The 18,090-nt window shown below is 36.0% G+C and overlaps 1 protein-coding gene and 1 long non-coding RNA gene across 3 annotated transcripts in view; one reads left to right on the top strand and one right to left on the bottom strand.

The window, feature by feature from the left end:
- The window catches only part of LOC121638783, a 111,368-nt gene that overhangs the window by 23,877 nt on the left and 69,401 nt on the right, over positions 1 to 18,090 (top strand). The gene's annotated exons all lie outside the window — the stretch shown is intronic.
- The window catches only part of prkcaa (protein kinase C, alpha, a), a 140,508-nt gene continuing 125,318 nt past the window's right edge, over positions 2,901 to 18,090 (bottom strand). For both annotated transcript variants that reach the window (XM_041983763.1, XM_041983764.1), the window contains 2 exons: positions 16,700 to 16,840; positions 2,901 to 6,478 (listed from right to left, as the gene is read on the bottom strand). In XM_041983763.1, coding sequence (XP_041839697.1) covers positions 6,314 to 6,478; positions 16,700 to 16,840 — 306 coding nt within the window. In that variant the 3' untranslated portion in view covers positions 2,901 to 6,313. The remainder of the gene's footprint in view (positions 6,479 to 16,699; positions 16,841 to 18,090) is intronic.

The raw sequence follows: 18,090 nt of genomic DNA, 5'->3' as shown, positions 1-18,090 counted from the left end.
AAGCCAGTGCAGGGAAGCAAGCACAGGGTTGTTTATACATTTGTTCCAGTAATGAATCTCATTGTAGCTTTTTAACTTAATTGGAGATGACAGAGGATGCCCTGACAGACACCCAAGTACAATGAATTAAAGCAAGAATAGACATAAATATGCACAACCTAAGCAGCAGTTGAAAGATATGAAGTGATTTTAGCCATTTCTTAATCTGTTTGGGTGATATTATATGAAAGAATACCACGACTAGAAATAATTGAACTGACAGAATATTTTGTCATTGAACTTCAGAAAGTATATGGTTGATATTTTACATAAAATACAATGAACATATTAATGACCTTGCTGTGACTACTGTTTTATTATTCCTGTGGTGCAATTTCATGTGTGATCACTAGATGAAAAATAATAATATGAACATCATACAAGGCTTGAAACAGAGCTGTAAAAACAAAGGAGACAATAAATGTAGTTTTTAGATACTGACAAACTAAAATTCAGCCATATGATACATGCTATTTAAAGATTTTCTTTTCTAAAAAATAAGAAAATAGGCGAATAAAAATAGCTGTACATGTGTTGTAAAACTTTACTATCTCATTACTCTGGGCCTTCTTAACATACTGGCTGTCTGCCAGCACTGAGCTGTAATTATGGGTCTCCATTTGAGGAAACATCAATAAGATAGATGGACTCTATCAGGTGATTTGTGAAGAATTGAGGAGTATCCAAAATGATGTAGACACCAAGGTTGGAGGGAATTAGAGGGAAACTTTTTGGCGATCAATAAAGACTAGTGGTGAGAAACTGGCTTCTACCTGTCTGTGTCTTTGGGAGGCTCACTTAAAAATTCTGAATATATCTTAAGGTAATATCTTTTTTTATCTGTGTCACTTCTTTTAGAGCAATAAAGCTGATTTGTTCATGCCACATCTAACCTGTTTTCTACAGTATCTTTAATGTTAAAAGAACCAGATGCAACTGTTTAAAACTAAAGAGCAACAGCAGCAATCTGTATATGTAAAAACACAGAAATTATCATCATTGAACTTGGTTTTCATATAAATAAAATAGACAAACAGGTTTATTAATGTTTAACCCATTTTGTATGTATGTTATTAGAGCATCTTAACTGGGCTACAAGCCCCCCAAAACATAGCTTTTAATAAATGTTATAGCAGATTCAACACAGATGCAAACACACAGCATCACCTCACCTCTTCTGCATAATTTAAGTACATTGAAATATGTTCTGTTGCAATGTAGAAAGATTGATGTGCAAAGGTTAAAAAAAAAAAAAACAATCTGCAAGAGCTGCATCTATAAGAATTGAAAGAACTGAATGTGAACATAAGACTATCAATACACCCCTTGTTTATTTGCATGTATCTGTGAAGCTAATCATTAATGTACTATCACATAAAAAGTTTTAAAAATGAAATGCATCACTTTTAACACCAGTGTGTTAAAAGAACTATAGCAGAGATTATATATTGTCTGTAAGCAGCGTTACTGGTTGGAAATGCACCTCAGGATGAATCACTGCTGATGACTTCTGACAACAGTGATCACCACACTATGTCTACCCATCACCAAACACCCTGCTTCCTTCAGGAGGAATTGAACTCGGGCTGTAAAAGTAGAACACACATGATCGATGAAAGCATCTTGACACAGACTCAGAGCTATGCATATGCAAAAATACACACATCTAAGACACTAATGCATGCCAGCACCTATCACAGGTGAACCAAATGGACATGTTTGGGTACAAATTCATTCAGACAGATCTTAAAATAGAAATACATGTATCAAAGCTGATAAGAACATTAGATCCCTAAGTAACAGTAACAAAGAGATTATTTCAATGCAGTAGAGTGAGTTTGTTCATTTTAGAAAACATAAAAATGACGTATGAATACGAGCTTCTTTTCACCCTTTTATTTGCATTATCATACATTAGGTACAAATGACACAATCAGTTACAAGGTTAAGTAGCTCAGACTCATTTTAAAGGTTTCAGGCTGACAAACATACACCATTTGTAAAATACAATATGTTCTTTCTTTTACAGTCTCTGTAGATATCTAATACATTTAATCTATGTAGAAGGGCTGCAGAGATTATCAACAAACAGAGATGAGTGAGTGAACATGTTGCTGTGTGTGTGCAGATATAAGGCATTCTTACACATCCTGCTGATCCTGTGCCCGGCACATCAAAGAGAATAGCAGTTAAATTCAACTCTCAGCACACAGCATATAATAATGACTAACTAAAGAGCAGAAAGTTTTAGAACATATTCCTCTAAAGAAAAAGACAAGGACTGATTTAAAAAAAAAAAAACATCTCTCACAACCGTACATTTGTGAGTTTATCCTTATAGAATTTACTAAATGAATCCCAGCAAACAAAATCAATTAAATTAAGCTCAAGATGTTGAAGACGTCAAACAGAATGTAAAGAAAGTAGAACAACAAATAAACTTGGTTACTTCTTTTCCCTTGCTGCAATAACAGGAGCCAACAGAGAAGAAAGGAACTGATGCCATCTCTGTAGAGTGAATTGCTCAAGGGAAATAAACTGCTTTCAACATCTGGGATAAAAAAAGAGGAGGAAACTGTCGATAAGGTGATGGATTGACTTGGCCCAGGCACAGAGGAAGGAAGGATGGGTCAGTGTGACGAGGCACAGGGGCTGTTCAAGCCGTCATCGTTTATTCCGACATTCATTACAGAATCTAACCCATCACCTGCTCGCTGTCTCTTCACCACCCCCATCACCCAGCAACATCTTTTCCCAATGTACATACATTTATTAACTAATTCACCAGTCAGTGATAGGCACAGGAAGGTAAAGGTAAAGCCAGTGGACACACAAGGATAAATCCAGTTGTATTTTTTTTAATGTAAAGATTATTGTCATCAGTAACAAAGATGTTCTGATATCTATTTTTCTTTTTCTTTTTTCATAAAACTTAATGTAAATTAACTGTAAGAGGTGATCAAACACAAAGTAAGGAGAAAAATAAATAAAAATGTAGAAATAAACTAGAATGAAAGTTATTTAAGAATCAGACATAATGAATTAAAACTATATAGAGGGTTTAGGTCTGAGGAAAAACATAGATGTTAAAAAGAATATGTACAGGAATTCTGTAAAAGCTGGGGAAGGCACAAAAGGGAGGAGAATATTTTGTTATGTCCACACTGTGTGTTCTAACAGACTGAAAACACAGCAAGTCAACAGATTTCCTATATAGGGAAGGAGCTAGACTTTTTAGCCACAGGGCACAGTCACATACAGAGGTGCAACTTAGACTTTGACAAGACCATTTTTGAGGATTTTTTTTTTTCCTTTTTTTTTTTTTTTATCAGTTTTTGTCAAAATCCAGATAATCTGGTAATGTGAACAGGAGCCTTTACTAATGTGCACAGAAGCTCAACTATCAAACAGACTGGCACTGTTAAGGGTAATGACACAGTATGCACTGGTATACTAATGGCAGCATGCTACTACAGGTTCAGTGGCCAACAGAGATGCTGCCACAAAGTCATCTTTGTGACTACAGCTAGTGCAAGGCTGCTATTGTCGGGTTCTTTTGTTCTCCAGGTTTGGCACATGCAAAAAGTTGAAGAAGACAAGAAACACAGTGGAAGAGTGCAACTTGTGGCCAAACATGGACAGAATATCAGTAGTTGTCATTTATACCAGAGTTTGCTGATATGATATATTCTTTGAAAAATCCCCATATTTCTTGAACAAAAACTGGAAAAAATAAAGTTGATAATGCATTAGGATTAAGTTGATAAACAACTGAAAGCCTAAACGGTGAATGTTAAGGAAAAAAAAATATAATATTATCATATAACATACAAACTGCATACATATTTATCTATTAGTTTAATTATAAATTCCCTCTGGAGATTAATACAGTATTTTTCATTAATTCCATTCATATCATAAAATAAAACCCATTGTGTGACAGACTCGCAGCTGTTCTGAGTCACAACACGGCAGCTCTGGAGTCAGTGTTCCACTCACTGATATGGACTCATCCTCAGGGAGATGCCAGAGGAACCTGCGCACATATTGAGCTTTAACGGAAAAGAACCCTGACCTAGAACTAGCAACAGTGACCGGGTCTCCAGAAGTAGTTGCCATTGACTTAACTCTTTAAGCTATATTAAATGTCAGTTTTGTCATTTAGCCCCTGAGGATCAGCAATATGATTCATTTGGCAAAACTGCTGACGTTTTCACACATAGTTTACCAACGTATTTGAGCTTGATAGAGCATCAGAGCAGCTGTGTCCCTGAAGGTTGAACTGGTTTCAGGGCAGCACTCTTATAATAACCGATCCGACTCTGATAATGATAAAATGATTATAAAATTTCTAGGAAATGTTTGTCTCCCTTCTTCTCTAATTGCAGTTAAAAAAAAAAACAACCAAACAAACCTGTAGTCAAAAATATATTTTTAACCAACATGGATATTTCCTTCAAGACCACAGAAGGAAACTCTTCCCTTCAATGTTTAACTGTTTAGATCGTTTACTTTGACATCTTTGGAGTTTCATACTTTGCAGCATGCAACATTTAGCAGATCGCATGCATGAGTGATGCCTACCAACACCATGCAGACACAGAGGGACAGTCAACCGCTGGAAAAACATCTAATCAGGATAAAATTACACACAAAAAGAAATCAACATTAAAAAAACATCTTGATACATCTGACAAAACAAGTATAACAGTTTCATAACTTGCTAGTATTGGACTCAATTGAAAAGACATCCAGCTGTCTCACAGCTGACTTGTACTGGGGTAAGCTCTGAGTGGTTAAACTTTTTATACAACATACAAATATTGGCTTATCTAATTAAATGTAATAAAAGCACATTCATGTGTTGGTATAAAAATGTAACTTGAGTTTTTTTCTTTAAATAACTCAAAATTATTTACAAAGAAGTTAGACACTGATTCCTTTTTTGTTACATTAAAATAGTAATCTGATTAAATGAAAAAATATGTATGAGATCACAGAGAAAGAGGAGAGTAAAAATATTTTTTTTTTCTAAATATAATACAGAACCAAGAAGGGAAACAAAGAATGATTTAACTAAAGATGATTTTGTTGACTCCAAAGAAAAAATGAGTTATATATTTATATTTTGTATGTAATTTTAGTTTATTCCAGTGTTGTTTTTACTGGTGTTAAATGGGTGTGCACAGCCTCAGATGTGCATGTGACAAATGCACAACTTGAAACTTGACTTTGTTCTTAGACAACAATAACTGTTTTATCAACTTTATGCAGTAATGCATTGCATGGTCAAAATTATATGTTACAATTATGTCTTTACAGATGCTGTAAAGACATTTCGTGAGAGGCTTTGTAGTAATGTGACTGACACATGTTCGACTCCATGGTAGACAGAAGCATGTACTGAAACTGCTGTATGAAACTGCTTAAAGATTACTGTGTGTGCACAGTGTCAATAAAATTAATGAAGACATAAACATACAATCTGCAGCTCAATAAGGGCAAGGAAATCCACTGTTTGATTACTAATTTTTAACAACTAAAGTTAAGCTAAGTTTTGACAAACTGGAACTAATGATTTTATACCTCTGAGTCTCACACATTTATGTCTGTACAGGATGCATATCATCACAGAACTGCTTCTCCTTCACTTGTATACAAACAGGAAGTAGAGACTTGCTAAAATAATTTTATACTAAAACTTAACTGTATATCATTAACATGAAATAAAATGAGAATAAAAGTGTAAACATGATACAGGAAACATTGAATCACAAAGTGCTGTTTCAACACCTGCACCACCTGTCCTTATTTGGCTATAGCATCTATAATGCCTTCTATGAGTTTGTGTTATGATTATTCACAAAAGTACAAGTTGTTACCCACCAATTCAATCTATAAAGAGCATTTTTACCCACTGAGATTTGTAAACACATTTTTATACTCTAGTTTTATACTGGCTAAGATTAATAAAGCCTGTCTTTGTGCCTTGGATTAGGAAGACACATTCCTCTGCAGTGCAAGCCCATTGTTACTAAAAAAAAAAAAAAAAAAGTTCTGTAGGGGCCGAGAACCAATCTAGTATATCCAATCCATAATCTATATTAGCAAAAGTATTATACAGATTTAATATGCATGCCCGAGAGTCATGCATATGAATTACACCAATACATAAGAATCTACTGTGGAGCTTGAAGCTCTATTCAGATGTTGACAGTTGGTTTAAGTGGGCGTCTTGGAGCAGGAAGGTTCTTAAGAAGCTTTACGATCCTCTTCATTCGTTGCTGATGAGCGCCGGGTGCATAAACTGTGGGTTGATGAAAGAGAACCCTGCAAACTCCGCCTGGTCGATGTTGGCAATAACCAGCTCATCAGGTGGTGTGAGCTGAGGCTGGGTGCGTGTGAAGAACTTATCGAAGTTCTCTGCCCCTTTGCCACACTGAAGGAAAGAGAGACAAACAAGTCAAAGTTATTTAAATATCAAGCATGTGATAGAATAAAAGAAGCACAAACAAAAGAGGAAAAATGAAGAGCACAAGCAGGAGTGTGCAAACTGCCACTCTGTGACAGCCAATTCACAGCAGTTCAGAGAAGGCACCGGCCGTTGCATTCAGCTGTACTTGTTTCCACATTTTGGATTTTTTCCACATTAAGCCCAAAGCAAAAGACACTCATCCTCATATTAATTATAAGACATCATTAGTTACTGCCACCGCCATGACACAGGCGGAAGAAGGAGCAACAGCTGCAGCTTTTCAAATGTCCACCCTACTCTCATTTTTAGATAAAACACCTCACACCAGATTCCTAACATTTTCTATTGCTATAGCCTGTAGGAAGCCATTAAATCATATTACATGCTCTTATTCTGATTCACCTGAATCACATCCATCTAAATACTGAGTCAACATTTGCAGCTGTGGAACAGCAATGCAGCAGTGGGAGAAAATGGTGTTGGCACCTCCACCATGAGGCACTATATTCACTGACCTGAGTTCAGATCCTCTATCATGACTCTAATAAGACACGTATGAATTTAAAGAAAGACATTGAACTGAAAAAAATTATTAACAAAGCTGTACCAGGACAGGGAACAACGGTGGAGGAGTAAACATCACATCAATAACACATCTATAATTCTCTTTAAATTCTCTTTAAAGCATTCAATAAAAATGTTGCCAATAAACCTACAACAGCTTTTTATAGTTCAAATAAGTGATAATAACTTGAGAGGATTTGGAGACTTTATCTTACCTAAATTCCGAACTACTCTGAAAGATTTTTTTGTGTCTATACGTGGGATGAAACTCTGGAACAGTCTGAGCTTACAACAGAAACAATGTCAAAATATCCACAGATTCAAACTGTTATAGAAGCATCTGATCTGGTCTCAATATAAGGAAAGATTACCTTAATGTGCCAAAGTTCGCTGTCCTGCCTGGATTATCGTGTGACTCTCATGTGATTATATTTGGTTTCCTTTTTCACCACCTTTGGCTGCAGTGTAATGACAGCTGTTATCTATTGTACTTACTGTTAGAACGTAACACTTGTCTGTGAGTGTAGCACAAAAGTTGTGGCTGCAGTTTGGAATGCAAAGTGGGGTTGGGAGTACATAAGTTTTCTTCTTCCCCTTCCTTTCAGGCAATATATTGTTTTCTGTTTTTTTTTGCTTTTTTTGGTTTATTTGACTATCGGCAGACTTGCATGTCTCTTTTTTCGCTTTTGTGTTTTTTACCGTGAAATGCAACTGCCTGAAATAAATAAATAAATGAGTGAATGAACATGAAAAACAAGCATCAATATGTTATGTTTGGTTAAATTAACACATTTTTAAAGCTTGCAGCCTGTTTTCTCGGCAAAAGGCTTCATTTTGTTACCTACACTTCTTGAGTCTGATTCTCCAGAAAACAGAAAAAAAAGTAACAAATAGACTCTTTGGGAATTGAGCATGTCCTGATTCACCGGTGGTTAACTTCTGACTAATCAAATTCAATATTTATTTTAATATGTTATTAATTAAACAGAGAACAACAATAAATGCAAAAAGAGGAAAAGAGAAAGGCTAAATATAAATCTCCTCTATATTAGTCCTCCCTCATCCAGGGCTCACCTACATGCACACTTGTATTTAAACAAAACACACACATGCACGCACGCACACACACACACACACACACACACCACATACTCTAATATCCAGTGAAAACCATAATAAGCACTCCTGTAGGAGCTTTAGGAGCTACACTATGTATAACTTATTCTGTAAAGAGCTAAATTTAATGGAGCTCTAACAGAAAGCTTGAATACACTAATAAATAAGAAGTGTCTTGAACTTAGAAACGAAAGTACAAAAGCTGCCTTAAAATTGTGAGTAAACTCAACTTTCAGATTAGCACAGTTTCAACTCAAACAGGCAAGTTTTACGAGGCGATTAACTAATGGCAACGTGTTCTATTAACTTGATGCTATGATTTATAACAACTTACTTTGTTGAATTATCTTTCTGACAGAACTTAATTCATTATGTTATACTAATGAAGAACTCCACGCTGTAACAACTTGTCTCAATTTCAAATTAAGATAACCTCATCTACATTCAGTCTAGCTTAGACACATTCGGTCGTTGGACTTAATGGGAAAGTGTGTCCAAACCCCCATCTGGTAGTGTATCTAAATATTTATGTATATTTAGACAAACCCCTACCACTAATACAAGGTATTTGCAATCACTTTGTGATTGCAAAATTTCTACCAAATCTGCATCTCCCATGAGCCTCTGTGGTCCAGATACAGTGGTCCCTCGCCATATCGCAGTTCTTCTTCTGCGGTCTCGCTGTTTCGCAGATTTTTTTTTGTATGCAGTACTGCATATTTAAGTATGTAAATCCTATTTCAACCTTTCTATGTCCAAATTTTACTGTAGGAATCAGCCCACTGTGCTTTGTTTCTTGTTTGGGTCAGTAAACATTAATGTGCTGTGTTTTGTTTGATTGGCCAAAGGACTTTGTCCAGAGTCAGTATACTTCGTGTCCTGCTGTCTTTTTCTGAAAAAGACAGCAACACCCGGGCCTTCTGTGAAAAACGACATCACAGACGAGGGTGGCGACGCAGCGGCAGCAGAGAAGCTGTCATGTATTTTACGGGGTGAGTAATTATTAAGAAATTCATATTGTTAATATATTTAGGTTTTTCAGAGTGTATAAAGTGTGTGAGAATGTTGAAAATGTTATAGTAGTTTAGTATAGTATAGTTTGAGAAAGGTCTATAAACACTCCGAGGAGGGATAATTAGGCCTTGACATGCATTTGAATAGTGAAAAATTAAATAGGTGGTCATTTTGCGGATTTAATTTATCGAGGGGTGTTTTCAGAACGTAACCCCCACAATAAACGAGGACCCACTGTATATAGAGTTTTGAAAGTAGCTCCGGCCCCTTCAAGCTTCAACTTAACATTAGTTCAATCAATGATGACAACCTGAACAACAATCAAGACAACTTACAACTATAAGTTAAATATCCGAAAACACATTAACCTAAGTTCTGTATGCGAAACTCATTGTAAAAGTGGAGTTTAAGTAATAAAATAAATCGATTTAACCTAATGGGCTGTCTGTTTCTACAGTGTAGAAACAATGAATGATGAAAACCAATACAGTGCACTGAATAAAGTATCTTAAATTACAAACAGTTGTTTCCACTGTGATAGCAGAATCTCTTGATGCAGCTTGAATCAGTTTCTAATCGATACACAGCGCAAAATACTGTTCACTGTGATCATCCTGCCTCAGGCATGAAAATGACCTGGCAGCATTTATGGACACCAAGCTTTAAAGGCATGACAGCAGCTGTGGTTGTGCATACCACTCTTTTGTTCTCAACTTTAAAGAGTTTACCGCTATGTGGGAGATGACTCATGAGCTAATGTTTTTAGTTCATATAACATTAAACCTTTCTTGGCAAAAGTAGAGAAATTTTAAAATTCATTAAATCTTCTGATGCAAAACTAACTTCACATTCACTGACTTCTACTTACACTTATTCTTTAAAACAACTCAGCAGAGAAGAATCTAAAATCCATCCATCCATGTTTTTTCCTGAATGTTCTGGGAATGTAAAATGTAATCTCAATATGCTGCAAATGTTCTGCCTTCAGATTATTCTATGAAGTTGCTGTAGGCGCATGATCTGAGACTGAAATCAAGTTTGTTCTATTGAGGAACTCTGAAACGAAGATATGAGAAAAAGAAGATAAGAAATGAGTTGGTGCATTACTGCTACCAACATTTCCAAGAACCCCAAGTTGCCAAAGCATAAGTTCCTCTGCTACATTTTTCCAACACCCCCCGTCATGTCGCCACAGTTAAAACTCAGTGGTCTAAGGTGAACATGTTTGCATGCAAAGTTTTGGACTACCATTGTGTTGCCACTGGCAGGTGATATTCACTCTAAGAAACAACCATCCTGTCAGATGGTATGGACAGCAGGCAACGCATTAGGGTAGGAAATAAATGTGTTTGTGTGGTGTGTGTGGGCCCTGAATGTGCCCTCTTCCTCTCATGGAATACAACTTGTGGCAATTGCCAGCGTCCTTCAGCTGCTGTTTCTCTGTCCACTTGTCTTCTTCTATCCATCACTGACCATTCATCGCTCAAGTGAAGCAACACACTGTTAAATCTGACTTCAAACGACAAACTCTAGCACCAAGATGTCCCTTTCTAAAACCCAAAGCAGTTACTCTTTGTGACATCAGGCTGCTTCTCCCAGGCAAAGCTTCTTCCAGTTGAGCACGCAAAACATATGTGGATTGAAACGTCAGCTACAGAACTGACAGGACTGAGTCTGTGCAAATGTTTGACGAACATGCTCTGTTTATTCCAATCTGTCTTTTTGTTTATAGAAGTGATGTGGGACTATTAGATTTGTCACAGAGGTTTATATGAACAGCTTGTTTTGGTGAAGTAGGAAAATGGCAGATATATTTCAATTGTTGTCATCACAGAAAAATGCTGTAAATAGACTAAATTATTTCATGAGAGCTGTTATGAAAATATAAAAGGATTTCAAACGTTTAATTCAACAAAACCACATGAGAAAATAAGTTTTGGCTTGGTCCTAGGGACATTAGCTTGCCCTTTTGGATTCCTAATTCTGTGATTCAGCCAATCCTTTCTGGGTGAAACTGAGGTTAGTATGCTGTTGATACACCATGACATAGTGTCCTACATGAGTTTTTGACCTACTTTCTCTCATCTTTAATCTTTCTTCCTTTCCCAGCACACACATACAGACGTGCACGCCTCTGCACTCAAGGATATTAAAAGAACACTCAGCTACTTAGGATGATAAATGAGCGGCTGCCTCCATTAGGGTTCTACCAAGACATACACACTCTATCTTTCTGTGTGTCTTTTTCTGTACTCCTATCTCCCCAAAGCCGTTGGTATGCAATGCTTTTTATTCTCATCCTCTCCCAAACATCATGCTTCGTTTGTTGAAATGTTTTTTTGTCAAAATATGTGAACAGCTCACACAAGGGGAATCAGGGGAGTCATCTAACCTTGTATTGTTTTCTTTTTTCTTTTTTTTAAGAAAGAAGTGTAAAAGTAAGAGTTTTATAAACACTTTTCATGTCTCGAATGCTGTCTTACACTGAAGCTTTTTAAACTATTTAGATTTAAGCACCTAATTCCGTGAATTTGTGTTGTGATTAAAGCACATAGCACAGATAAAAGTGCTCTATAAAATCAGGGCTTTGACTTTTACAAAATCTCACAACTAGATTCTGTATGTCTTAACAGTGGCCAAAGGTGTTACAGCAAAGGATTTTGAACTATAAATATTTATTTGAAACATTTGCATTGCTTTTAGGCTAAATCTGTAGTTCCTAACCTACTTTCCTTGAGAACCCACCTTCAAACAACAACCAAATAGCTGTGGACCCCTCCCACCCGCCTCATGCTAAAACCATGTTTGGCTTTCATTAGCTACCTTCTCTGCACAAATTTCTCATTCTGTCTATTCAGTTATTCTGTACATGAAATGTGCTATATAAATAAATGTGCCTTGCCTTACTGATGCTTGATTGGTTGGAGGGGCTAATGAGAGAGAGGAAGGCGATAACTAGAGGGGAAGAGGTTTTCTCTCTACCCCAATTTTAACCAAGTTTATTCGACTTTGCTTTTTTTTGGGGGGGTAAAGAGCTGATTACAGCAAATGTATGATTTGATGATAATACCAAATTAGTCAACAAATAAACTGTAGAAAATTAAAGCAGCTACAAAAAATTACTCATACTGTGACCCACATAATGTGAGTAAAAAAAAGGACAGGAAGACATGCTCAGCCAAACTGCAACAGTGTTTGTCTCTTTCTCTATTTTTCTTAGAGCTACAGTCAGTCCCAACTCATCCAGATTTCTATCAGTTTCTATGCGTGTGTGTTTATGTACCATATGCGCAATGCACATCTCTTCTTTGGACACTGCTCCAAGGGTTTTGTGTAATGACTAAGTCCTCCCACTCACTGTTGACCTACCTCCTTTCCTTCATTCACAATGAATCAACAGCTTCTTATTTGACCTACTTTTTCCTTCCTCCTCCCCATTAGGCCTGCAGGACGATCGGACATCCATAAGTGGGTGTGAAATGTGTGGGCACCTAGTGCGTGTTTTTCTCAATGTATTAGCGTGATTTCAAATACCACCACTGTTAGCTCAATGTTACTGGCATTTAATTATGTGCTTGTTTTGTTACATTCAGCAGACAGCTGCACAGTGAACATCAAGCAGTATAAATATAGATCATCACTGAGAATGCCTAAACACTCATTCAACCGGACTGACTATGTCCTCTGTGCTGTCTGACATCTTGGCCCAATAGATACAGATGGCTTGAATCTCTCCACTGGTTCAGTCTGTTCAGGTGGTGTTATTGATTGCAATTCCACAGCTGTCAAAGGCGGATGAAGTGAGATTGAGCGGTGTAAAATGCACATGTAGAGAGGAGAATGGAGGAGGAGTGAAAATGGAATGGATGAGGGGTGAGAAAGATGTATAATGATAGCCATTTGTTTGCAGTGTAATCAAAAACAACACAATGTTACATGGCACATTGAAATGGACATGATAGATCAATGTAGATAAGGTGATCGTGGCTTTGATGTGAATTCAGCTGTTTTATCACTCTTTCCTTCTCTCTCAGCTGTTAATCTTATCTGTAATCTGTAACTAAAACCATGCCAGCATGCCCTTTGCACATGCACATTTACATGCATCCACTTGCTCCCCTTCCCTGTAACTTTAACATGAGCAAATAAGTGCACTCAGCCGCACACATTCTTGCTAATATTGTTTACCAACCAGCACACAGCAACAAAATGACAGATACAAGGGAATGTTCCTCCGCTGCTTTTCTAAATCCCTGTTCAACTTCATCTCACACCATATTTACATTTCCCCACACACACAAAAGCACACACAGCCTTTCCAATGACAAACTGCACATCCACTCAGCAGGAGACAAGGAGGACAGGATTCACCTTATTATAGGAACTGGAGCCCTTGATGACTGAAGTTGAGGATAGCTAAAATTCATAAAGATTAATATAAAGGGGACACATACACACACACACAATATTGAGTGACCTGCATTGTCCCCCTTTTACACCTAAATAAATGCAGCGTTTATATAAACTTTGCAGTGAAACTCGAGTCTTAATTTGCACATATGTGTACATCCCATAGAATAATAAAAGATTTTTTTGGTGACGAGGTTTCGAGAAAGTTGTGTGTTCAACTTAATCACCTGTTAACTAAAACTATTTCTAAATGACTTCTTACCCTAATAAAATATACTTTTAAAAAGGTCCAATTATTACAATTTAATAGAACTTCAACATACTTATTGATCATGTATCATATGCTATATGTAACCTAAAGCTTTATTTTCACTACAAAAAAATAAATACTGGAGTGTGACAATATTGCATCTTCAATTTAAAATCTCATTAATAAAGCAAAGCCAAAAATTAATTTTTTAGGTGATGAACATGACTGTGCAGTCATCATGGAAAGACGGGAATCTGACATTTGCTACAGACAGGTCTGAAAACTGAGATGAATTTCACATGACAATATATGTGAGAACTGGAGAGGGTATTAGGTTACTCCAGTGCTATGACTTTCCTCCTCACTTATATTTCTGGCACTGTCAGTCACGCTCAATTGGTTTGCAACAAGGCTCTGCGATCATTTTACATAAGCTAGAATAAATACATCCTGTACAATATAATGGACACCACTAGATGGTAAGAGATACCAAAATACCATATATCATATAACATGCTGGAGTGCTAATAATAAGCACTGGTAATAAGTACAGTTGGAGAGACCTAATGTACCTTGCAGTCTTATACAATCTGGTGGGTGCTGTGTTAAATCTTCGTACTAAAAAGTATCACATAACTGTATCATTGAGTCTCTAGTAAAGAACTGAATTTAAGAAAGTCTTAACTTTTTAGTCCGATTTTCACAAAGAGCATTGCATAGCAACAAACTGCGTTTACATTAGTGTAAGATGAATAATTTACTGTCAATAAAACAAGTCAATTTAAAAAACCACAACATAATTTTGATAATTTTATAAACAATTTCAATCACACCAAGATCAATTCCTTAGACACCCCTTTTTTTTCTTTAATGTTCTCTGAACAGAATTCTTATTTTTGCCTGGTAATAAGGCCGTTATCTCTCGAGAAGGACTGGCTGCTTAAATAGAAATAAATTGTTCTTTCTAAGATCCAAAAGAAAATTAATTTACCTAAGAGATACTTTTTTTATTATATTTATTAATCTTAATTTATTTTTTCTTAGATCTTTTCTATTGTATGTACCTTGAACATTTCAATTACTCTCCAGAATTTTTCCCATGTTCTCTGGAAACTGTGTAGACTAAAAATCAGCCAGCAGCAGATGCATGTTCTCTGTGGAGGTCAACATCAAAGCTGACAATGAATAAAGTAACGTGAAAGAAAACCCACAAGAAAATGATAATATCAACCAAAGTAAAATCAGGTTTTGCCATTCTTGAGGTATGCTTTTAAATAAGTTAGCTAGTTAGAGAAAATACTGTCCGGCAGCAGAGTACACGGGTGTACATAAAATAAAATACAGTAGAAAAGGAGAAGAAAAGAGAGTATGCTCCACAGTTTGCTGGTAATTAACTTTCATTGCAACAGAATAGAATTTAAAAAATAAATGTCATATACATCTCCAGCTCATGTCACAATGTCTTAGTTCTTCAGACAGGACAGTTTTCATTTAGTTTAGTAACACTAGCCAGAAATATTTCACTGAATGAATTTGTGCCTCAAAAAAAGATTGAATCAAGCATTAATAAAACCCTAAGGAGCATGAACCTCTGTGTGTGTGTTGTGCATAGCAAAGGAATCTCTGTGTGAGTCTTTGTGTTGTTTGAACACTGGGGACCACAGAAATATCTCAGTAATTCAGATAAGCTTTCTTCAGCTCCAACAGTAAAACCTAAAGCATCAGCTGAAATGAAGCTAAGAAACCATTCTGCTTAAATCTCATCTTCCATGAGTCATTTATACTACAATAAGCTGGCGATGAATATTTCATAAAGTACAACTTGCAAGCAACTTTGGCTGTATTGTGAATTATACACCGTATATTATTAGTTAATATATTTCCTTATTTGTGAAAACAAGTCACACATAAAAGTAATGAAGTTAATGAGGAATCATTTAGATGTATTGCAACACACTGGGAAAATAATTAGAAAAGTTTTAACCAGTTACACTCTGATTTGTGTATTCTGACAAATCTGACTGCAGGGTGGGAAAGAAACTGGTAAACAAGCGGCCAAGAACTCTGAATTCCCAAGAGACATTAAATGTCTTGCCATAAAAGATTTGTTTTGGACTGAATCTTTAAAGATATATGCAGTTCTGTTTGTCTTGTTAATGTCTGTTCTATTTGCATCTGATCCTTTAGTAGGATGTAGGCATTCAAAAAAAAAAAAGCTTGCACTAATCCTCAGTTAAAAAATAAATTGTTTTTCTTTTAAATATGAAATAAGTATAATAGGAAAAAGCAGCTTAGTTTGGTTTTTGGTACCAACCTGCAGCTGTGCAGTTTGAGCTGTAAGGAACTGATGACATAACTAGACAAATTTTAGTCTATAAATGCAGCAAAAATCTTTAAACAAATGTGCTCATCATCAGAAAACAAAACCTCCAAGTGAAATGCAAATAACAGGAGCCAACAGGTGCATCAATACAACAGAGAAGACCACATAATTTAAAGACATTGGTTGAACTTAAAATGATAAGTCATTTGAATTTTGCCAGTGAAGGTATATGTGGATGTTTGTTACATTTTCCCTGTTTATTTTGTCACTTTATCGCAGTGTCACTGTTTCAGTCATGGACCTACTGATAAACCAACAACTCCTCCTAAAGATGAGATGACTCAACATATTATATTACATCACTGTAACCATTTATGAACAAACCAAAAGAATCAACATCAACATCTGACACACAACTGGTATGCTTCATTTTACTTCTGTTGGAGGGTTACCATTTCATCTTGACCTTGATTTTTTTCATGTTTGTTGGCAGAATGTGGAGACTTACCACTTTAGGCTTGAAGGGTGGCTGTATCTCTCTGTTCTTGAGGCGATCCCAATCGATCCGTCTAAAGAATGCATGCTCTCTGATGTCTCTCTCGCCCTCAGAGCCACAGCCCAGACGCTTGGATGGGTGTTTGGTCATCAGCTGCTCACAATAAAAATATAATAAAGGAAGCATAGAGTAAGAACAGATTATAACCAAATTTTGAAGGATAACCTACACCACTATAATTTATATTTCCTTGAAATAAAGTAAACTGGAAAAATAGCTCATTTCAAACTTTTAAACCTATAAAGTGGAAAAAAAAAACTAAGACATATTAAATATATATTGGAACAAAAGATTCCCGCTTATTTCACTAAATTTCTAAATTATAAGGGAAATAATTTTAACTTAAATTATACACAATAAAGGATACAGTATTCAGTATTCTGAGAGGAACAGTAAATGAACATTTGACTTTATCTGTAAAAAGTGATCAGTGCATCACAAAATCTCTTTTTTCTGTTCTTCCATTGATGGCTTTTGTAATTTGATTCCACCTCTTTTCTAGGTCAGCAAATGACAGCTAAACAGATGGGCCTGGAAAAGAATGACACGATTGCTTCCCCTCCTCCTCTCCCTCTGCTTGTTTCTGCTTATACTGAACTTCTGCCACTTCCAGTCGCACCACAAACAACATGATGGCAATTTGCACTTTGGTACAAATGTAGAAAAGAATAGTTGAATTGCTCATAGGAAGCACAACCAACAGCAAAAAACTGTTCTTGTAGAATTAGACATTAAAAATATTTCTTAGTGAAACAGTGCTTAAATAAATGAGTAAAAAATACTTTTAATTTAAAGGTTTATTTCTTAAACATTTTTTTTCCTGAACATTCTCGATAACTATAGAGCAGCTTAACAGGAAGAGGAAATATCCAGCAGTCGACCCAAATTTTAAATTAATTCAACTAATGCTTAATGATAATGGGGCATAGTCAGCGAATCGTGTCTTAGTAATTTTACCAATTTATTGTTCACATAAATATTTTGTATTAGCTCTATTCCATCAGTGCAGTAATTTGTTTCGAATGAACAAAAGAACATAAAAAAGTGCTCATTTGAGACTAATGAAAACCTGGTTTCACTTGAAGGATGAAATGACTTTTTCTTGTACTGTTTGACTGGTTGCATTTAAAAACTTTAATAGGTTGGTTTTTTTTATGCTATGCTGTGAGTGTGCTTTCCAATCCACCCAAGGTGAAAGTATCTATGCATAGTCAGATGCACACACACAAGCTTGGAATACTGCACTACATCTAGAAAAATCCCTGATCAGTGATGCAAACTTTCTCATGCAGCTAAGTCATCTTGACGGTTCTCCAAGAATATATGACATATTTATGAAGGGA

This window comes from Melanotaenia boesemani, chromosome 4, assembly GCF_017639745.1.
Source record: "Melanotaenia boesemani isolate fMelBoe1 chromosome 4, fMelBoe1.pri, whole genome shotgun sequence".
NCBI classification, from domain to species: Eukaryota; Metazoa; Chordata; class Actinopteri; order Atheriniformes; family Melanotaeniidae; genus Melanotaenia; species Melanotaenia boesemani.
The sequence above is the reverse complement of the archived record's forward strand: the minus strand, read 5'-3'. Positions and strand labels throughout refer to the sequence as shown.